Source organism: Tasmannia lanceolata, unplaced genomic scaffold (assembly GCF_043159265.1).
Source record: "Tasmannia lanceolata isolate RefF3 unplaced genomic scaffold, GAP_Taslan_0.1 ptg000020l, whole genome shotgun sequence".
Taxonomy (NCBI): domain Eukaryota; kingdom Viridiplantae; phylum Streptophyta; class Magnoliopsida; order Canellales; family Winteraceae; genus Tasmannia; species Tasmannia lanceolata.
The window spans coordinates 7,793,585-7,816,781 of NW_027518697.1; the positions used below are offsets into that span (position 1 = coordinate 7,793,585).

Genomic DNA, 23,197 nt, shown 5'->3' on the forward strand with positions numbered 1-23,197 from the left:
GTCTTTGTCGGTCAAAAACCCTAAAGAAACTGTTATGTGCATATAACTATGGTGCATATGGGTAGTTATAATCTAATTATTGTCTAGTTGTGGGTATGTGTTTGAGTTATGGGTTTGAGTTATGGTGTATGTGTTGAGGGTAGTGGGAGTTAGTTTTTGAATATGTGTCTTGTTAGTGGGTGTTGGTTTTCTGTTAAGTGTTATGTAAGTGGGTTAATTGCGTAGTTATGTGGCACTACCTTCATTCTTGTATTTAAGATCAATAGCCTTTTGTTTTTGTTTAATCATCGGAGATTGAGATTGAATTTTTCTCCAGTAAGTTCCTCAAAAAGAGATGATATTTCCAGAGAAAAGTCTCAACTTTAACAGGCACTCCCAATTCGAATCAACCTCTTTCTCCCTCTTTTCTCTTTTGATTTTGTTTATTTGCGTTACGGCCGATTAGGCACGTAACAGAAACTGTTGTTTTTCTGGCTAAAACAGTCCCTTGGCATTTTGTTAAATACCTTTTTACTGAAGGGTCATTTTTGTAAGCTAAAACCCTAACAAATATAAATAACTTTGAAGAACAAAAACCCTAATTTTTCTTCTCTCTTATGAGAGAAAGAAAGTGGGAGTGATGTGTTGGGGAACGGAAAAAGTGGGTTCTAGAAGTGGCAACATGTGGAGAGAAACAAAGTTACTGTTGCGCAATTTCTCATCTGATAGAGGGATCGTGATGCCATTTTTACTTAGTTTTCAATCTGAAAATCTGCTGCTCGGCCTTTCTTTTTCTTCCTTTCTCTGATTATCGCTTCCTGGCCTCATGATCTAATCGCGGTATGATCTTCTTATTGCTCTGAAGGCCCATCTTCTTTAATTCAATTTGTTGTTTTTTTTTTTGGTTTGATGAGTTGGGTTTTCTAGTTGAGATGTGGTGTTTTTGTGTTTGATTTTGCAGTTTGTGATTTGTAACTTTTATTTCATTTTTTGATTTGAGAGAGAAGATTCTTAAAGCTAATGTTGAACCCTATCGGGAATTTTTCGAACCCTAACTAATCATGTTGTTCAACACAATGTCTTTGTTGGTCAAAAACCCTAAAGAAACTGTTATGTGCATATAACTATGGTGCATATGGGTAGTTATAATCTAATTATTGTCTAGTTGTGGGTATGTGTTTGAGTTATGGGTTTGAGTTATGATGTATGGGTTGAGGGTAGTGGGAGTTAGTTTTTGAATATGTGTCTTGTTAGTGGGTGTTGGTTACCTGTTAAGTGTTATGTAAGTGGGTTAATGGCGTAGTTATGTGGCACTACCTTCATTCTTGTATTTAAGATCAATAGCCTTTTGTTTCTGTTTAATCATCGGAGATTGAATTTTTCTCCAGTAAGTTCCTCAAAAAGAGATGATATTTCCAAAGAAAAGTCTCAACTTTAACAGGCACTCCCAATTCGAATCAACCTCTTTCTCCCTCTTCTCTCTTTTGATTTTGTTTATTTGCGTTACGGCCGATTAGGCACGTAACAGAAACTGTTGTTTTTCTGGCTAAAACAGTCCCTTGGCATTTTGTTAAATACCTTTTTACTGAAGGGTCATTTTTGTAAGCTAAAACCCTAACAAATATAAATAACTTTGAAGAACAGAAACCCTAATTTTTCTTCTCTCTTATGAGAGAAAGAAAGAGGGAGCGATGTGTTGGGGAACGGAAAAAGTGGGTTCTACAAGTGGCAACATGTGGAGAGAAACAAAGTTACTTTTGCGCAATTTCTCATCTGATAGAGGGATCGTGATGCCATTTTTACTTAGTTTTCAATCTGAAAATCTGCTGCTCGGCCTTTCTTTTTCTTCCTTTCTCTGACTATCGCTTCCTGGCCTCATGATCTAATCGCGGAATGATCTTCTTATCGCTCTGAAGGCCCATCTTCTTTAATTCAATTTGTGTTTTTCTTTTTTTTGGTTTGATGAGTTGGGTTTTCTGGTTGAGAAGTGGTGTTTTTGTGTTTGATTTTGCAGTTTGTGATTTGAAACTTTTATTTCATTTTTTGATTTGAGAGAGAAGATTCTTAAAGCTAATGTTGAACCCTATGGGGAATTTTTCGAACCCTAACTAATCATGTTGTTCAACACAATGTCTTTGTCGGTCAAAAACCCTAAAGAAACTGTTATGTGCATATAACTATGGTGCATATGGGTAGTTATAATCTAATTATTGTCTAGTTGTGGGTATGTGTTTGAGTTATGGGTTTGAGTTATGGTGTATGTGTTGAGGGTAGTGGGAGTTAGTTTTTGAATATGTGTCTTGTTAGTGGGTGTTGGTTACCTGTTAAGTGTTATGTAAGTGGGTTAATGGCGTAGTTATGTGGCACTACCTTCATTCTTGTATTTAAGATCAATAGCCTTTTGTTTATGTTTAATCATCGGAGATTGAGATTGAATTTTTCTCCAGTAAGTTCCTCAAAAAGAGATGATATTTCCAGAGAAAAGTCTCAACTTTAACAGGCACTCCCAATTCGAATCAACCTCTTTCTCCCTCTTCTCTCTTTTGATTTTTTTTATTTGCGTTACGGCCGATTAGGCACGTAACAGAAACTGTTGTTTTTCTGGCTAAAACAGTCCCTTGGCATTTTGTTAAATACCTTTTTACTGAAGGGTCATTTTTGTAAGCTAAAACCCTAACAAATATAAATAACTTTGAAGAACAAAAACCCTAATTTTTCTTCTCTCTTATGAGAGAAAGAAAGAGGGAGCGATGTGTTGGGGAACGGAAAAAGTGGGTTCTTGAAGTAGCAACATGTGGAGAGAAACAAAGTTACTTTTGCGCAATTTCTCATCTGATAGAGGGATCGTGATGCCATTTTTTCTTAGTTTTCAATCTGAAAATCTGCTGCTCGGCCTTTCTTTTTCTTCCTTTCTCTGACTATCGCTTCCTGGCCTCATGATCTAATCGCGGTATGATCTTCTTATCGCTCTGAAGGCCCATCTTCTTTAATTCAATTTGTGTTTTTTTTTTTTGGTTTGATGAGTTGGGTTTTCTGGTTGAGATGTGGTGTTTTTGTGTTTGATTTTGCAGTTTGTGATTTGAAACTTTTATTTCATTTTTTGATTTGAGAGAGAAGATTCTTAAAGCTAATGTTGAACCTTATGGGGAATTTTTCGAACCCTAACTAATCAGGTTGTTCATCACAATGTCTTTGTCGGTCAAAAACCCTAAAGAAACTGTTATGTGCATATAACTATGGTGCATATGGGTAGTTATAATCTAATTATTGTCTAGTTGTGGGTATGTGTTTGAGTTATGGGTTTGAGTTATGGTGTATGTGTTGAGGGTAGTGGGAGTTAGTTTTTGAATATGTGTCTTGTTAGTGGGTGTTGGTTACCTGTTAAGTGTTATGTAAGTGGGTTAATGGCGTAGTTATGTGGCACTACCTTCATTCTTGTATTTAAGATCAATAGCCTTTTGTTTCTGTTTAATCATCGGAGATTGAATTTTTCTCCAGTAAGTTCCTCAAAAAGAGATGATATTTCCAGAGAAAAGTCTCAACTTTAACAGGCACTCCCAATTCGAATCAACCTCTTTCTCCCTCTTCTCTCTTTTGATTTTGTTTATTTGCGTTACGGCCGATTAGGCACGTAACAAAAACTGGTGTTTTTCTGGCTAAAATAGTCCCTTGGCATTTTGTTAAAGACCTTTTTACTGAAGGGTCATTTTTGTAAGCTAAAACCCTAACAAATATAAATAACTTTGAAGAACAAAAACCCTAAATTTTCTTCTCTCTTTTGAGAGAAAGAAAGAGGGAGCGATGTGTTGGGGAACGGAAAAAGTGGGTTCTAGAAGTGGCAACATGTGGAGAGAAACAAAGTTACTTTTGCGCAATTTCTCATCTGATAGAGGGATCGTGATGCCATTTTTACTTAGTTTTCAATTTGAAAATCTGCTGCTCGGCCTTTCTTTTTTTTCCTTTCTCTGACTATCGCTTCCTGGCCTCATGATCTAATCGCGGTATGATCTTCTTATCGCTCTGAAGGCCCATCTTCTTTAATTCAATTTGTTTTTTTTTTTTTTTTTGGTTTGATGAGTTGGTTTTTTTGGTTGAGATATGGTGTTTTTGTGTTTGATTTTGCAGTTTGTGATTTGAAACTTTTATTTCATTTTTTGATTTGAGAGAGAAGATTCTTAAAGCTAATGTTGAACCCTATGGGGAATTTTTCGAACCCTAACTAATCAGGTTGTTCCACACAATGTCTTTGTCGGTCAAAAACCCTAAAGAAACTGTTATGTGCATATAACTATGGTGCATATGGGTAGTTATAATCTAATTATTGTCTAGTTGTGGGTATGTGTTTGAGTTATGGGTTTGAGTTATGGTGTATGTGTTGAGGGTAGTGGGAGTTAGTTTTTGAATATGTGTCTTGTTAGTGGGTGTTGGTTACCTGTTAAGTGTTATTTAAGTGGGTTAATGGCGTAGTTATGTGGCACTACCTTCATTCTTGTATTTAAGATCAATAGCCTTATGTTTCTGTATAATCATCGGAGATTGAATTTTTCTGCAGTAAGTTCCTCAAAAAGAGATGATATTTCCAGAGAAAAGTCTCAACTTTAACAGGCACTCCCAATTCGAATCAACCTCTTTCTCCCTCTTCTCTCTTTTGATTTTGTTTATTTGCGTTACGGCCGATTAGGCACGTAACAAAAACTGGTGTTTTTCTGGCTAAAGCAGTCCCTTGGCGACATCTATTAAGAACCCATTTTACTGTTACACACAAATCTAATTACGTTAAAGTGACAGTTGAATAGAAATCATCCAAAAATTCCTAGAAACTGAAGGCTACATCCCCATTTCAGTAGTTTCAAAGAGGGGATTCGAATTGGGAGTGCCAGTTGAGACTTTTCTCTGGAAATATCCATCTCTTTCTGAGGAACTTACTGGAGAAAAATTCAATCTCCCATAGATTAAACAGAAACAAAAGGCTATTTATCTTGATAGAGAAGTGTGAGAGGGTCACAAAGGCCCAGAGTCGGATTTGGCCAATCGACGAAGAGTTTGATATTGATGACAGGACCAAAAATTTTCCGTCATTCAAGGGCCACGATGGTATTTAGGACGACCGGATGATTTTATGGAAAACCTGGTAAGGAGTTTTCGTGGGTGTTTTGATTTTGTCCAAATAAAAGATCCTATTTGTTAGGTACCTAACCAATACACCAAAAGCTCCAGAGTGCATTAGGCTGGCCCTTTAAACCTGTCTCATACTAGGTTGGGTCCCACCTTGTCCCATACCTTGGCAGGCCCCCTCTCAGGACCATAACATTCCACTGTGAGATACTGCAATGGAGAAGCATTCAGTTCTGGAGGTGAGGAAGAAGTACGTCAATTTACTGAACAAATCAGAGATTATTTTGAAGAACAGGGGTACATGAAGGCTGCTGTTGAGCTCGAAATTAAGGGACATGATTTTCAAGGGGTTGTTTCAGAGACACAGTAAGAGCGTATAGAGAAAAATCAACTAAATAAGACAGTAGGAAGAAAACAAAAGAGATAAACTTTGAGAACTTTCGTACTCTTTGAATTAAATTGACATCCAATTCAAGTTGATAGAGAAAACTGTGTGTTACTAGAGATAGTCTATTTCTTACATAAACCTCTAGCTTCTCTAGCTCTTTACTTTCTTCTTATATACATCCCACCCTTCCAAAATCTCTTTTGGCTCCTAGACCAGAGCACAGTGGAAGGTGATATGTGTAAAGGACTGCAGTACTTAAGTGAAATCAAGGACTCAGTTGCGGCTGGATTCCAATGGGCATCAAAAGAAGGTGCATTGGCCGATGAGAATATGCGTGGAATATGTTGAGGTATGTGACGTGGTTCTTCACGCAGATGGTATTCACAGAGGTGGTGGGCAGATTATCCCCACAGCAAGAAGGGTCATCTATGCATCTATGTTGACGGCCAAACCAAGGCTTTTGGAGCCAATTTATCTGGTGGAGATCCAGGCACCTGAGCAGTTGCTTGGTGGTATCTATGGTGTTCTGAACCAGAGGCGTGGACATGTCTTTGAGGAGATGCAGAGGCCGGGTACTCCGCTCTACAACATCAACGCCTATCTGACGGTTATCGAGTCATTTGGGTTCTCAGGCACACTGAGGGCCGCCACATCCGGACAGGCATTCCCACAGTGTATGTTTGATCATTGGGAGATCATGAGTTCCGACCCGTTGGATTCATCATCACAGGCTGGGCAGCTTGTGGCGCTGAGATACGAAAGAGGAAGGGGCTCAAGGAGCAGATGACTCCCCTGTCTGAGTTCGAAGACAAACTCTGACCTGTGTCTGCATTTCAGGAGACATATGAACTGATGAGTAATGCCGTAAGTTTTTTCCCCCATATCTGAGGTTTTGTTACTAGCTCGTTTGGGGGCAGAGTCCCGGTTTTCTGTTTGGACAATCTTTAGTCTGCTGGTTAGTTTAGATAATTTCTGTTTTGAACAATGATTAGGGTGCTTATGCGTAGATATTCTTTATTAATCTGCTTATAGATTTTAGTTTTATTCATTAGATGGCATATATATATATATATTTATATATGCTGTGGGTGTTTGCGAAATACTTTGTCATTTTCTCTGCTTATACTGAATTCTCTTGCGCTGGGGGGAGGATCTCATCTTTTGGGGTCACCCCAAAGATGATTGCACTAAAAAAAGAAGATTGATTTTTGGGAACAGTTGAGGGGACGAAGTTTGAAAGTTTAGGAACTTAATGCATAGGCGTGTGAAGAGTTCTTATTTTTTTTTTTGCATTTTAAACTATGTGTTTTGCAATTAAATGATGCTTAAAGAGTGCTAGCCTTTTTTTATTTGTTTTTGTAAATCTATTGTTGTGGTGGCCTAGTAAGTGCCATGTCTTCTCAACGTGGACATCTAGGTGGCAATAAGAGGATTTGACTTAGTCTTTGTCAAGTGTAGGAGACTTTGAAAGTTACTTAATTGAAATTATTTTTTTGATGGGCATTTCATTTAATACTTCGTCATGGAACTCTGGTGCGTAGTAACTAACTTATGTTTTGTAAAGTTATCATTTGCACGGAAGTATGCTTTGATTACCTTGTAAATGATAGGATTCCTTTGAAATTGTGCCTGAAAAGTTACACTGTACACTCATTTCAAAAAAAGAAAAGAAAAGAAAAGTTGCATGTACCGGAGAGTGGAGTAGGAATATTGCTCACAAAGAAATAAGTGAGGCCCGTTAAAGTTCGGAGTATATTGGAGTCTCTTCTGGAGGAAATATAAAGTCATAACCCCTAAAGATTTGCTAGTTATGGACTTGTGGGCTTACTCCTTTATGTGACGCACACCATCAAATTGGTTTAATTTTTGTTTCTAGCCTATCAAATGAGTGGGTTATGCACACACCGTGGTTTAGTTTGTTGATTCTATAGCTTATGGTCATAATGGTAGTGAGCATGTAACATATACAATGTGAAGAAACGCTTATTCTTAGTTTTCCTTCAGCTTTATTTTTACTTCTACCAAATTCTTGGTAGATGAGGACACGGTAAATAAGAGTAGGGGTGTCTTGGGATTCACTTTGGATTGAATCCGCTTGTAACTTGGTCGGGATCCATATTTAGGTCCATTATCGATCCTTTTCAGAGTGCTTTTCATATCCTATTTTTTGAGTCCGGATCAAACTCTATTTCAAACCATTGGATGTAACTTTTGTTTTTACATAGTTATGACATTGGGTTAGGGAGGGGAAGAAGCTTGAGAGGGAGGAACAAGATCATCACCGAAACAAAAAAGCAGAAAAATAAAACTTAAACGTTGTTTTATGTTTTGAGAATGTTACAAAAAGACCCCTCTGGAATAAATATATAGGCCCTAAAATTTTAGGGTATTTTTGTGCATTGGAACCCTCTACTCAGGTCGACGATGCTCCATAGGATTTAGTGGGCACGTTCTGGTCTCCTGCCAAAATAATTTCGGATCTTAGGACATGGATCCGACAGACACGATCAGATCCAAATACTGTGCTCAAATCCTGTCCATTTGGATCCATCGGACCATCTGGGTTCATTGGCACCACTATATTTGTAATCCAGCTCATGTTTCTCAAAAGATTAATAGTAATGAGGGATTTGAGTTCCGCTAGCAGCAAATATTGTCTTGTTCTTTTTATATTTGTAATTCACCCCCTTCTATCACAATATTCATCCCCTATTTTTCAAAATGGACTGTACATCCCACACCATAGGATGATTCAAACCGTCCATTTGATGGGCCACAATGTAAATAGGTTGTGCCCCAAAAATTATTTCCATAGGATGATTCTAGCCCTCCTATCTATAGAGAAACTCCATATAAGCAACCCTTATTTAATGCCGTCCAATGCCTAAAATCTCTCTAATGAATGGTTTGGATCATTGAACAAGTGGGGTCCACTTGTACGTCTATATGCTTATATTTTTCCTTTCCTGTGCATCATATGAGAACCCACAGTGATGAAGCAGCGTAGATAATCAAGCGAGTTGATACACTTAAACTTGTATGTGGTCGCTCAAACCGGTCGAGGAAGAGGATGTTAATTGAATTTGAAAGGTAAGGGTGCAACTTGGGCCAGGTTGGGTCAGGTCGAGGCCTACCGACCCAAAACCTCCTGGACCAACCTGAGCCTTGGATCAAGGAGGGACTACCCTAATCCAAACCCCTTTCAAATCTATCAACCCTAGCCGAACCGAATTTTCCAATTCGGGCCGGATTGGTTCAAGTTGGAAGCAATTGGGTTTGGGTTGGCCTAGAGCAAACACAGAAAAAAATACCAAAAAAGGGATTTGCTAGGCAATTACGCAAAAAGCCATTTTTGCGGCTGACTTTTGCACGAGATCACATTAACATCATATGAATTAAATGAATAAGACAAAAATTGGCTAAAAAATCGGCTAAACCAAAATTTAGAATCCTTGAATTCTTCAAAATTGTAGATGGGAGACGAGAGAAGAAAGAGACCAGCCGCTGTTTTATGATTTCTCACCAGTCTTTCAGACAGTAAGAGAACAACAGATAGTCCCATGTTTCCAGGTTTTAGAAATCTCAAGATGTAGGAGAGATTTCTAAAACATGGATTTCTTACTTAAAATCCAAGAAACATTGTCAGGACAGCATCCAGCAGCTTGATCATGAACCCTCTTTTACATTGTTTTTAAACCAAAACTTGGATTCTAAAATCTGTGTATCCAAACGGTCCCTAACCCAATTCAGCTTGAGGAATTAGGGAATGCCAACCCAAGCCTAGCCAAATAAGGTTGAACCTATCTAGTTCGGGTTGAGCCCAGCACAAGTTGAACCACTCATAGAAGGGTTGGAAAAATACCCAGTGATCTCTTGGCCATAGTTCATCATCTATGTGATGCCCATTCTTTGGATGATCCATATCAATGAGTATGTGTATGATTCATTCATTCACCTCGAAAATTCATCTCAACCGTGAAATCCACCCATGGCATTTTGTTAAATACCTTTTTACTGAAGGGTCATTTTTGTAAGCTAAAACCCTAACAAATATAAATAACTTTGAAGAACAAAAACCCTAATTTTTCTTCTCTCTTATGAGAGAAAGAAAGAGGGAGCGATGTGTTGGGGAAAGGAAAAAGTGGGTTCTAGAAGTGGCAACATGTGGAGAGAAACAAAGTTACTTTTGCGCAATTTCTCATCTGATAGAGGGATCGTGATGCCATTTTTACTTAGTTTTCAATATGAAAAGCTGCTGCTCGGCCTTTCTTTTTCTTCCTTTCTCTGACTATCGCTTCCTGGCCTCATGATCTAATCGCGGTATGATCTTCTTATCGCTCTGACGGCCCATCTTCTTTAATTCAATTTGTTTTTTTTTTTTTTTGTTATTCTTTTTTTTTTTTTGGTTTGATGAGTTGGGTTTTTTCGTTGAGATGTGGTGTTTTTGTGTTTGATTTTGCAGTTTGTAATTTGAAACTTTTATTTCGCTATTTGATTTGAGAGAGAAGATTCTTAAAGCTAATGTTGAACCCTATGGGGAATTTTTCAAACCCTAACTAATCATGTTGTTCAACACAATGTCTTTGTCGGTCAAAACCCTGAAGAAACTGTTATGTGCATATAACTAGCCTCCAAAGCATTTGGGACTGCTCTAGAAATTCTCAAAGGTTTTCCAGCACCAGTCACATGTTCTACCTGTTTTTTTGAAAGATGACAAATTTTTTATTAATAATCAAAAGAAGGCTGGGGACAAGATGTCCCCCAGACCCCCAATTACAACCACATAGATCACAATGATCAAGCGATTACATTCTCCGCATTCTCCGCTCTATCTAGAGCACTAAAAATCGACATAGACTCCATTAGGACCCCATCTTTGGCAAGCTGATCGGCCATTTCCTTGGCGGATCTCCTTCTATGCACGATCGGTGCGATGGGTTAATGAGACGGATTAGATCCCAGATCTCCGCAATAAGGAACCAGATCCCTGTTGTGCTTTTCTTTGTGGATCACGACTTGGACTGTGAGATACTGCAATGGAGAAGCATTCAGTTCTGGAGGTGAGGAAGAAGTACGTCAATTTACTGAACAAATCAGAGATTATTTTGACGAACAGGGGTACATGAAGCTTGCTGTTCAGCTCGAAATTAAGGGACATGATTTTCAAGGGGTTGTTTCAGAGACACAGTAAGAGCGTATAGAGAAAAATCAACTAAATAAGACAGTAGGAAGAAAACAAAAGAGATAAACTTTGAGAACTTTCGTACTCTTTGAATTAAACTGACATCCAATTCACGTTGATAGAGAAAACTGTGTGTTACTAGAGATATTCTATATCTTACATAAACCTCTGGCTTCTCTAGCTCTTTACTTTCTTCTTATATACATCCCACCCTTCCAAAATCTCTTTTGGCTCCTAGACCAGAACACAGTGGAAGGTGATATGTGTAAAGGAGTGCAGTACTTAAGTGAAATCAAGGACTCAGTTGAGGCTGGATTCCAATGGGCATCAAAAGAAGGCTGGGCAGCTTGTGGCTGAGATACGAAAGAGGAAGGGGCTCAAGTTGCAGATGACTCCCCTGTCTGAGTTCGAAGACAAGCTCTGACCTGTGTCTGCATTTCAGGAGACATATGAACTGATGATTAATACCGTAAGTTTTTTCCCCCATATCTGAGGTTTTGTTACTGAGCTCGTTTGTGGGCAGAGTCCCGGTTTTCTGTTTGGACAATCTTTAGTCTGTTAATTAGTTTAGATAATTTCTGTTTTGAACAATGATTAGGGTGCTTATGCGTAGATATTCTTTATTAATCTGCTTATAGATTTTAGTTTCATTCATTAGATGGCATATATATATATATATATATATATATATATATTTATATATGCTGGGGGTGTTTGCGAAATACTCTGTCATTTTCTCTGCTTATACTGAATTCTCTTGCGCTGGGGGGAGGATCTCATCTTTTGGGGTCGCTCCAAAGATGATTGCACTAAAAAAAGAAGATTGATTTTTGGGAACAGTTGAGAGGACGAAGTTTGAAAGTTTAGGAACTTAATGCATAGGCGTGTGGAGTTCTTATTTTTTTTTTTGCATTTTAAACTATGTGTTTTGCAATTAAATGATGCTTAATGAGTGCTAGCCTTTTTTTATTTGTTTTTGTAAATCTATTGTTGTGGTGGCCTAGTAAGTGCCATGTCTTCTCAACGTGGACATCTAGGTGGCAATCAGAGGATTTGACCTAGTCTTTGTCAAGTGTAGGAGACTTTGAAAGTTACTTAATTGAAATTTTTTTTTTGATGGGCATTTCATTTAATACTTCGTCATGGAACTCTAGTGCGTAGTAACCAACTTATGTTTTGTAAAGTTATCCTTTGCACGGAAGTATGCTTTGATTACCTTGTAAATGATAGGATTCCTTTGAAATTGTGCGTAGTAACCCTCTTTTACATTGTTTTTAAACCAAAACTTGGATTCTAAAATCTGTGTATCCAAACGGTCCCTAACCCAATTCAGCTTGAGGAATTAGGGAATGCCAACCCAACCCTAGCCAAATAAGGTTGAACCTATCGAGTTCGAGTTGAGCCCAGCCCAAGTTGAACCACTCATAGAAGGGTTGGAAAAATACCCAGTGATCTCTTGGCCATAGTTCATCATCTATGTGATGCCCATTCTTTGGATGATCCTATCAATGAGTATGTGTATGATTCATTCATTCACCTTGAAAATTCATCTCAACCGTGAAATCCACCCATGGCATTTTGTTAAATACCTTTTTACTGAAGGGTCATTTTTGTAAGCTAAAACCCTAACAAATATAAATAACTTTGAAGAACAAAAACCCTAATTTTTCTTCTCTCTTATGAGAGAAAGAAAGAGGGAGCGATGTGTTGGGGAAAGGAAAAAGTGGGTTCTAGAAGTGGCAACATGTGGAGAGAAACAAAGTTACTTTTGCACAATTTTTCATCTGATAGAGGGATCGTGATGCCATTTTTACTTAGTTTTCAATCTGAAAATCTGCTGCTCGGCCTTTCTTTTTCTTCCTTTCTCTGACTATCGCTTCCTGGCCTCATGATCTAATCGCGGTATGATCTTCTTATCGCTCTGAAGGCCCATCTTCTTTAATTCAATTTGTTTTTTTTTTGGTTTGATGAGTTGGGTTTTTTGGTTGAGATGTGGTGTTTTTGTGTTTGATTTTGCAGTTTGTGATTTGAAACTTTTATTTCGTTTTTTGATTTGAGAGAGAAGATTCTTAAAGCTAATGTTGAACCCTATGGGGAATTTTTCAAACCCTAACTAATCATGTTGTTCAACACAATGTCTTTGTCGGTCAAAAACCCTGAAGAAACTGTTATGTGCATATAACTATGGTGCATATGGGTAGTTGTAATCTAATTATTGTCTAGTTGTGGGAATGTGTTTGAGTTATGGTGTATGGGTTGAGGGTAGTGGGAGTTAGTTTTTGAATATGTGTCTTGTTAGAGGGTGTTGGTTACCTGTTAAGTGTTATGTAAGTGGGTTAATGGGGTAGTTATGTGGCACTACCTTCATTCTTGTATTTAAGATCAATAGCCTTTTGTTTCTGTTTAATCTATCGGAGATTGAATTTTTCTCCAGGAAGTTCCTAAAAAAGAGATGATATTTGCAGAGAAAAGTCTCAACTTTAACAGGCACTCCCAATTCGAATCAACCTCTGTCTCCCTCTTCTATCTTTTGATTTTGTTTATTTGCGTTACGGCCGATTAGGCACGTAACAGAAACTGCTGTTTTTCTGGCTAAAACAGTCCCTTGGCCACATCTATTAAGAACCCATTTTTTAGTTACACACAAATCTAATTACGTTAAAGTGACAGTTGAATAGAAATCATCCAAAAATTCCAAGAAACTGAAGGCTACATCCCCATTTCAGTAGTTTCAAAGAGGGGATTCGAATTGGGAGTGCCTGTTAAAGTTGAGACTTTTCTCTGGAAATATCCATCTCTTTCTGAGGAACTTACTGGAGAAAAATTCAATCTCCCATAGATTAAACAGAAACAAAAGGCTATTGATCTTGATAGAGAAGAGTGAGAGGGTCACAAAGGCCCAGAGTCGGATTTGGCCAATCGACGAAGAGTTTGATATTGATGACAGGACCAAAAATTTTCCATCATTCAAGGGCCACGATGGTATTTAGGACGACCGGATGATTTTATGGAAAACCTGGTAAGGAGTTTTCGTGGGTGTTTTGATTTTGTCCAAATGAAAGATCCTATTTGTTAGGTACCTAACCAATACACCAAAAGCTCCAGAGTGCATTAGGCTGGCCCTTTAAACCTGTCTCATACTTGGTTGGGTCCCACCTTGTCCCATACCTTTGCAGGCCCCCTCTCAGGACCATAACATTCCACTGTTCTTCCGCATCCGCCGTCAAGCGAAGAGGAAGAAGAAGAAGAAGATTCACAACCTCAGTGTCGGTTCCGTGTTAAAACTGTCGGAGTACGACCTGTGAAGTGAAGGTCTTGTCAATAGTAAGTTGTAGATGAATAGAAGGCTGATAATTTCATTGCCTTTATGATGGTCTACTGATTCATGGGGTGCGAATCATAACCGTCCACAGAAAAGATTGGTACGGCTCCCAAACTGACTCCTACCAAAAGCTTATAACTTTGATGAGTAGGAGAAAGATCTGTTGCCATCATTCTCGTGATTATTCTAGATAGAAAAGCTCCCATAATGCAGAAACTATACTAGTAGAAGTTGAGATCTCTCTTGAAGAATGAATCCTCATTTTTGGAAAGGCTTCATCATCTTCCGTTTTGTTGTTCACCACCACCATCACTGAAAAGCTCTGCTAAATGGCCAAAATTCATACTTAAAAATGAGAACAAGAGGCTTGACTCAGCTGCATCCTGATCTGAGTCAAACTTCAGCTGACTTGGCATGTCTAGGTGGTTGTGTTAAAGGCTAAAAGTTTGATTCCATGCAACTTGGATCTTCGTAGAACTTTCTTGCGTGTTACGGTGGTTCTTCCGTTGGGCTGGAGTGATTGCTTTGAAAGTAATCTAGATGGATAGAAGCCTCCATTCATGTGAAAGTTGAGGTACGAACAGGGCAAATAGAGGAATTGTAGCGTCCTGGTTGCTGTATATGTCCATTGACTGGGACCGTGTATGATTCGAAGATTCACATGTTCAGGTATCTTCCGCAAGGTTGATTTTATATTTCTTTTATTTCAAAGAAAGAAAAAAAAGAAGATATGGTTACAATGGTAAGGTATCTTGTATCTACATTTCCTGAACTAGGAATTACATGCCTTTGTTTCTAAAATGATAACCATGATGTCCCCAAATTGTAGGGTCATGGTTGGATTTGTCAAGTCATTGTCTACATTTTGTTTTATGATATTGTTATGAAAATTATTGTAATATTAAGGTTGGTTAGATTAGCTCTAGTATGATATATTTATATTCTTTTATTAACATCTATTTACTAGAATACTTATTGAGCTGATTCTCCTGTCAAACATCTGAGGGAGCTTCTTTTGTCAACTTTCACATAACTGGAAATTTGAAAGAAAATTCTCTTCAATTTGATGAGCTGCATTTTTACTGGTTGATTATTTATTCTCCTTGTTTTTGAAAATAAAGAAAGCTTGTTGAGTGAGTCGCCAGAATTCACTCGGCTTTTCTTGGGTGAGTTCTAACCCAAGTCTGATTATTTTAACCAGTTCGCTGTTTTGCCCTTTATCTATGTTCATGTTCTGATATTTAGAGCACCATTTGAAAAAATCTAAAGACAAACCTTTGGAGATGAAGTTGTCATACTCGTGTCTATTCTTAATGAATGCCACTGCAGTGGGGTTTTTGTTTGAGGAGGGAAGAGGACCAGGGAAAAATAAATGGAGTAGCCTCCTTGGATATGTGATTATGATATAATTATATATGTAATTATGTAACTCATATTGGAAAATGATATGTACGCACCCTTGTTTTGAGAATGGCACTCTCAATTTTCTGAAGTGCTTTTTTATTGGATGTTGGTTGTTTGCAACAGCTCCTACAAACTACGTAAGAAAGTATAGAATGAAGACAAACACCTTTTAAAATTGCCTGTTATGGGCAACTCAGGCACTGCTAATGTTATGGACATCAATGGTGCATGTTTGCACCCCTCATTTCTTTCAAACAGGAAATTTCCGGGCAATCCGACTTGTAGATCTTTCAACAGACCCAATTCAGATGAGATCAACCTATGCATGTATTATGTGTGATCAATTTGAATCTTAACTTGGTTGGGTCTCATTCAGTTGGATCCGTGGATTCCATAAAGAATTTTTGGAATTCTCATCTCCCCTGATTAAGTCCCTGCTTTACCTAAGATCAGATGAGCTATAAAAAATTTACGTTGTTTAGTTTGGAGGTTCAATGTTAGTTTTTTCAGCTCGGACCAATCAAATTCACGATGTTTGAATATTTGTTTGAGGAGGAATGATAGATGCCTGGGCCCTCTTTATGTGAGGGCTAAAGAAGGGCTCTTGAATAGATCCAAGTCGTTTTTATGCGGGATGGAAGAAGGACAGAAGGCGGATTGAATACTAACTGTCCTACGTAATTTCGCTCATTTGCTAATCTATGCAACTTACCACATGATTGGGCAGACTATTTTACAGTTTACAACCTCATGTGATTATGAGTGGGTCCAATAATTTATAATCATGCCTACCATATGTGGGGCCACAATTTTGCACAGCACGTACACGTTTTGATGTGGCGGCCCTACCATCTCCATCCAAACCCATGCATTAGGGTGGGGCCCACGATTTTAAATCTCATGTTATTGGTAGGATGGCGCCACCGGTTTACACCCTCTTTTTTTTGTTGAGATGGGGCCTACAATTTATATCGGGCCCACTATCTCTAACCAGGCCCATGCATTAGGGTGGGGGCCTTAACCAGGCAGTTGTCCATCTGTAATAACCCCTTTTTTATCACATTGCCTGAAAAAGGGAACATCACACCATCTCATCATGCTACTATTATAACAAGGCGAAAAAAGAGAGATCCATCTTTATTTAGGGCAAACCGCACAAGTAATTCTCAGAGCCGGTCTAGATTTCCAATGCCCAGAGTCTCCGTTTGGTTGCCGGAATTTTTTTGGTTCTTGGGACTTTTGTGGAATTTATGCAGGAAACCCACGTATGGTTGCTGGGCCCAAAATAATACCAGGAACCAAAATAACCCCGCACGAAACCCTAAACTGGGAAAAAAAAAGAAGTCCTAGAAGTATCCTGGTAAAATAAAAATCCCATGTTTGGTTATGTAGTAGAAAAAAATACCCTGGGCGATATGGTGGGGAAAAAAAAACCTTTGTTTGGTTGCTTGAACTGTTGGGTAGAAAAAAATTCTTCTCAAGCTTATTTTTGGTTCCTGAGTTTATTTTTGTTCCTGGGGTTATCTTGGGATGGGATGAAAAGGCAATCATTACAAAAGTGGGATTAAAAAATTCACCCCACAAGTAATCATTACAAGAGTGGGATTAAAATAAACCTAGTGCTAAAAGGCAACCAAACATGGGATGGGACCAAAATTTAACTTACTCTCCCACAAAACTCCCAGGAACAAAAAAAACCCGGCAACCAAACAGAGCATAATTTAGTGTTCACTTGTTTTCCTTTCTAACCCTCTCCCAGCTCCTCCACGCGCCTCACTGGTGCCTCCCACCTCCTCCACGCGGCTCGCCGGCTCGCAGTAGGAACCCCCCTCTCTCTCTCTCTCTCTGCCTGGCACCGTGATCTCCTCCTCCTCCTCTTCATTTTTACATATTTAAGGGATTTTAGATTAGGGTTTCTAGATTAGTTTTTCTGTCCAATTTTTTTTTCCATATTTCTCTTCTTCATTTTACAGATTTTAGGAATTGTATATTAGAGTATTTACGATTTGAAGATTAGGGTTTCTATGCACTTTTTCATATTCTTGGAAGTCTCTTACTCAGGTAAGCAGATGTGTATAATACAAGACCAATTATGAATGAAGACATGATTTTTAACTGCTTATGCAACTGTCCTGTACTGTTTTTACTCATCGAATAGATAATCGCGAAATCAAATTTGTTGGTGATAAATTGTTGCTTCCAATTCAATGTTTCTCGGGATATATATTTGACGTATTCTCTTGGTTCTTTCGCAAGGTATCCAGACAGAATAAGTTGGCAGTGTTAGTGATGTATATTTTCTGATATTTACACAATCAATAGGTGCATTGGTTTTGTTTTTTTATATCTCCTTTCTAATATGCCCAATTAAGAATTGTAACATATTGATAGTTTTCCATGGATATGTGTGTTTTACAGTCATGATTTATGTCAATTAAATTAGTCAGTCCTTTTTCTTTGAAGTCTCTTGTCTTTATCAATTTATATAGATTCTTAGGTTATGCTTTCTACTTTCAATTTATCTAGTAGTTTTCTTATTTTGAATGGTAGATTGTAAACCTTATGTTGGACCCATTTGTTTTGGTCACATTTGTGGCGTAGGCCCTATGTGGACCCCAGTTTGCATGTTAGGACTCACAATTTATGTTTTACATGATATCCAACAGGTTTCTTTTAAGTTTCCGTGCTACTGAACACATCTTTTTGTATTTTCTGTTAGTTTCTGTCAGGTTTTTTAGCAACAAAATACCTATCTGACAGGTTTTTTATCAGGCTCCTTTTCCTTTCCTTTCCATTTTACTACGTCAATCTCCTTCCATTCCCGACAAGTGAACGGAGCAAAAACCATTTCGGCTCCAAACGCAACCAAACACACAATGGCTAGAAATTGATTCCCTTATAAATAGAAAGTTAGAAACTCTACTTGAAAGGTAAAACTTCTTCCGGACTCCTTCTCAATCAAAAGGCCGACGACGAATCCGACGTCCTCTCTCACAAAGGCCTTTCAACTTCCTTCATTCTCTCGATTGCAGTGCTCAAAGGTACATTTTGCCCATTCTTTCGAAAAGGGTTTATTGGGCTTATGCAATCCATGTCTCGATGGGGTTTTGTTGGTTTTTCAAATTTTTATTTAGCTGAAATTTGTGGGTTTTCTTCGTTTCGACCCAAATCACGTTTCTTTGAATCCCTCTCAACGCAACGTGCTCTCCTTGTTTTCTTGGTTTGACGTAATGTTTTTTTTTATATCTTTTTTCATATCTTAACAGTCTTCAGGTAACATGAGCAATCTAGCAGCAGCATGATTATCTGCTTTTGGACGTTTTTTCCAGTCCCTTTTGGGCGAATTTATTTAGGTTTTTTTTCGTAGTGCTATGATATACAGAGGATTGAACAGTACTTTTTAGATGGCGTTCAAATCACTGGATGAAGCCACGAGATCGTTTTGCATGGCCTCTATAACAGAATTTGGAATGTATTGAAAACGGTTTCTATTTTCAAATTATTGTTTGTCTATAAGATAAGCTTCTAAAACTGAATGAAACCATGTTTATGATTTTCTATATGCTGCCTAGGCTTAAAATCTAGGATTTATGATTTGTTTAAAGTTTAAACGTACACACGTAATCAATCTTTGTATTCAGATTGATTCGGTCCTACATGGATACTTTATGTTGGATTTCTGCACGAGGAAGATTCTTACTCATAATTATTCTAAGGTGCAAAACCCCAATTCTGCATGGATTTTCTGGGTTGTATACCCTCAACTCTGTACAGGACATACCAAAATTTGCTAACTGATTCCAGATTAAATCTGATCCAAACGTGTGTTGTTTTGGGCTTTTTAGTGTCGACATTTTCAGCAGTGATGAGCGTTTAGTGCTTATGTACCTTATTCTTATGTGTATTCAAGGTTTTAAATGTCAGTTTGGTATGCATGTTGGTCTCTACGGAAGAGAAACATATCGGTTTTGGTCATCATAGATCTCGGTAGACTTCTTGTAAAATCATGAAAATTTATGAAAATGCATGTACATGATGGAAATGTTATATGAAACTTGAGAAAATGATAGAATAAGCACGTATATCATGAGAGTGGGCAAAGTAACTCATTGTTTCTTACAATTGCATAAGTTCATTGAATAAACCACAATAAATTATAAAGTACCTTTTTGTGCAGGACATTATCATGAATAAATGGATGAATGAATACATGGACATGCTTTGTAACCTCCAAAAGGCAGGGAATAATAAATTAACTCTGTTTATCCTGTGAAAATAACCTCAAAATTCATCTTGATTGGTACTTATAATTCAGTTTGAAACGAGTGATTATAAAAAAAAATTATATTATATTTACAGGTTAGTAGGAGCTAATAATTGACAATCAAATTGTCTTTTTGCTTTGATGTCCAAGGTAAAGAGTTTCTACATTGAACAAAACATATAATTCAAGGCTTGTTACACCTTGCTAATTGTTCTTGTACATGTTTTTAAACACTGAGATGAACAGATTGAGTTCAGCCTTGAAACGAGACTATAACAATCTTTTCAGAAAAAGAGCAGGGAAATCTGATAGCTTCATTGTGATTTTAATAGATTGATTGAGTTTGGCTTTGGAATTGGATCATTGCTTGATGATGAATTGAAACAATGAAACAATGGAAAGTGAAGCAATTTAAAGAAATTCATCGTTATAAGTTGTAGTCAACTTTCATGCTTAGTGCATCTTGTGCAATTCTTTGGTATTTTCTAAGTGATTGTTGTAATTCTATAGGTGTATACAAGGTGCTTCTTTCTTTGGAAACTTTTATGAGAGTTTGTACATGGTGGCTCCAATTGATTGTGGTCAGCATGTGAGTGAAGAAAGCTCATCTCTCTATAGGAATCAAACATCCTTTAATCTATAGATACGCTCGCACAGGAACACGAAATCAGATCCATCCATCAAAAGGAAGAAATCTCATCTCTCTCTCTCTCTCTCTCTCTCTCTCTCGGAATCAATAAATCGATATGTCTTTATCAGATGAAGACGACATAGATGCCAAAAATTCTTGCCCAGAATATATGGCCTGGCTCTCATCCCTCTCCCATTCTGAGCTAGTAAGTAGAAACTTTCTTTTTGCTCTTACATCTTACGTACACACATGCTCAGTGTTTCTGGCCTGAAAAATACTCTTAAGATGATATTATGTTGTTGTAGATATTCATGTCATTTAATCTAAAAGTAGTCTGGAATTTATAGCGATTTTATTTCCTTTTTTTTAGATAAATGAATATTTTTTAAAAGACATCCATTTTATTTCTTCATGGAGAACAATTCATCAACATGTTTCTATTCATTAAGAAATGAGTTTTTGCTTTGTTTTCAAGAAACTTGTTATTTGTATAGGTTTTATTTGGTGCTCCCTTATACGGAGGTATTCGACTCCAACCTTGAGATGGGGATGGCTTCAATTTTTTGCTTTGTTTTCAAGAAACTTGTCTAGATTTTATTTGGTGAGCCCTTTTAACGAGGGATTTTCCTTTGTTTTCAAGAAACTTGTCTAGATTTTATTTGGTGAGCCCTTTTAACGAGGGATTCACCTCCAACCTTGAGATGGGGATGGCTTCCCATTGTACTTTTGAGGAATTGAAGTTCAGTTCAGACTCATGGATGTCAACAGTTTCATCGAATGATCTAACAAGGCATGAATGAAAATCCGCACCTTGCGAGGTTCATTGGTTGGTGTTGAGAGTATCACCTTCAACTATTAGACAAACCCTTCCAATTAGGCAATGTATCGCAGAAATCTACCCCAAAAAGAGCTTCGCATCCCATCAATAGTCTTTGATCCCTCTAGTGGGCGAGTAACACCACCTCCCTATGAAGAGCCATGGAAAGTCACACCAAGTCTTTCTATTATCTATACCACAGAGTCAGTAGTAACCCAGCTCCGCTTGCTGGAATAGATGATTTAGGTAAGGGTTAACTTACCTTTAGGACTTTCCTAAAAAAAACCTTCGAGTATTGATTGTATAAACGTGTCATTGCTACTGCATTCAAGAAGACCTCCTTCGTAACTAGTTTAAAGAGATAGGGATCCATCTAGATCTCGATATCCACACGTGGAGGAGATCAAACTATTCTAGATTTTTCTTTTGAATGGTAAGAGTGATTTTATTAACTATTCTAGATTTCTCAGGAGGAAGAAATATTTACAAATTGAAACCAATTCCACTATACAGGAGAAGGTGAAATACCCATAAGACATTTTAGAGTGCATGCTTTCTACATATGAGAAATTTTTACAAATGAAACCTTTATGATATCAATTGCCTTTTTAATGCGAAGAGTCAGCTCATGTAGCAAAGAGGAACGTGAAGCTTTCATTGCTCCTTGGAAGGTACCAGTAGAATTGTAAGCTAATAGTCTAAAGATGATCAATCATTTTTACCATTTAAAAAAAAAAAAAAAAAAAAGAAGTCTAAAGATGATCAATCCATTTTTTCTAAAATGCAAGTGTGAAAAGTATCACATCTGTTCACGAAAAGGCTAGCCCTTTTTAGGATCCCATGTGAGAAAGTGGGTTCTCATAGGGTGAGTTCTTTATTGGACCTCCGGAGTTGCTAAGATGTTTGTCGGAAAGAGATTCACAAGACCTTGTCATCAAGTTATGGAATTTTATCAATTCATCATGTTTATAATGCATCCAAGATGTTAAACGAGATTGGGTTGGGAGTGAAGATTCTTTTTGGCCTTCATTTGTTGCCTTGGACCACCTTGGTCAAGGGTTTTAGTTTTGCTTTTCGATAAAATTCACCTTTCAAAAAAATGTTGATATAACGTGAAAATTGAACTGCCAGGGTTTTAGGGAATTTGATCTATAACAAAGGTTCGGCACTTGACTTCTCTTATGGACAAGGTTCTCTAAAGCCATTTAGATTTGATTCAGAGTTTTCCTACCTAAAGAGATAACAAAGGCTGTCATGGACTGGATTTATTGAGGGAGAGAGTGCTCATAAGGAGCTTAAACAGGGGAGGAAAATTAATAAAGATTAACTAGAGCACCTCCATTATTGTGCGCTGCTTTTAATTCTTGTTCTTCTTTTGACCAAGTTTTGTGAAAAGTGAACATTGGGTATTCCTTCCCTTAATCAATTATTAATCTCATATTCTTAGTGGATTTTCATGTCATCTCTCTTCCCTCTTTAATTTCTCTGATAGTGTGTATTGCAAGTCAACTGAGGTTCTACTGCTTCTATAAGCAATGAGCCACATTTTTCTTTTGGGGTAGCGTGGGGAGGGGGTGGTTATTGATTACACAACTACCTAAGGCTTATTAGGTGTTGTCATGTGTCTAGAGGAGGGAGACACATGGAAAATTTATCCCTTTTTTAACTCTCACAACCCTTAATCTAAGGTGTATATAGGTTTTATTCAATTGAAAAGACCTTGTAACGGCTTGTTTAGTGGGGAAACGGGTCGATATGTTTTGGGGCCCTCCTAGGAGTGAAAATTGTTGGTTTTGGATGCTGTTCACGGGACATGTAGTGTAGCCATTGGGGCTGGAAAGATGGCACAACCCGCAGTTGGTGCTACATTGGGTTTGGCCTTGTAGGACACACTGCATTTAGTTGCCTTTGCAAGAAGCCTCTTAGATGCAAGCCCGTGAGACATGTGGTATTGGATGCTGTTCACGGGACATGTAGTGTAGCCATTGGGGCTAGCAAGATGGCACAACCCGCAGTTGGTGCTACATTGGGTTTGGCCATGTAGGACACACTGCATTTAGTTGCCTTTGCAAGAAGCCTCTTAGATGCAAGCCCG

At 37.8% G+C, this 23,197-nt stretch overlaps 1 protein-coding gene across 16 annotated transcripts in view; it reads left to right on the plus strand.

Annotated features, from left to right (window-relative positions):
• Positions 1-23,197, plus strand: part of LOC143854383 (elongation factor 2-like) — a 53,539-nt gene that overhangs the window by 24,497 nt on the left and 5,845 nt on the right. For 6 of the 16 annotated variants that reach the window (XM_077364319.1, XM_077364314.1, XM_077364315.1 and 3 more), the window contains 2 exons: positions 18,163-18,431; positions 20,165-20,490. The exons of 5 other annotated variants lie outside the window; for them this stretch is intronic. Coding sequence is in view for 7 of the 11 variants with exons in the window: in XM_077364328.1 (XP_077220443.1) it covers positions 20,401-20,490 (90 nt within the window). In the remaining 4 variants the exon portion in view is untranslated. Of the gene's footprint in view, positions 1-6,318; positions 6,347-10,952; positions 11,134-18,162; positions 18,432-20,164; positions 20,491-23,197 lie in introns of those variants that run through there. 5 more of the 16 variants (XM_077364317.1, XM_077364322.1, XM_077364324.1 and 2 more) reach the window with 4 other exon arrangements.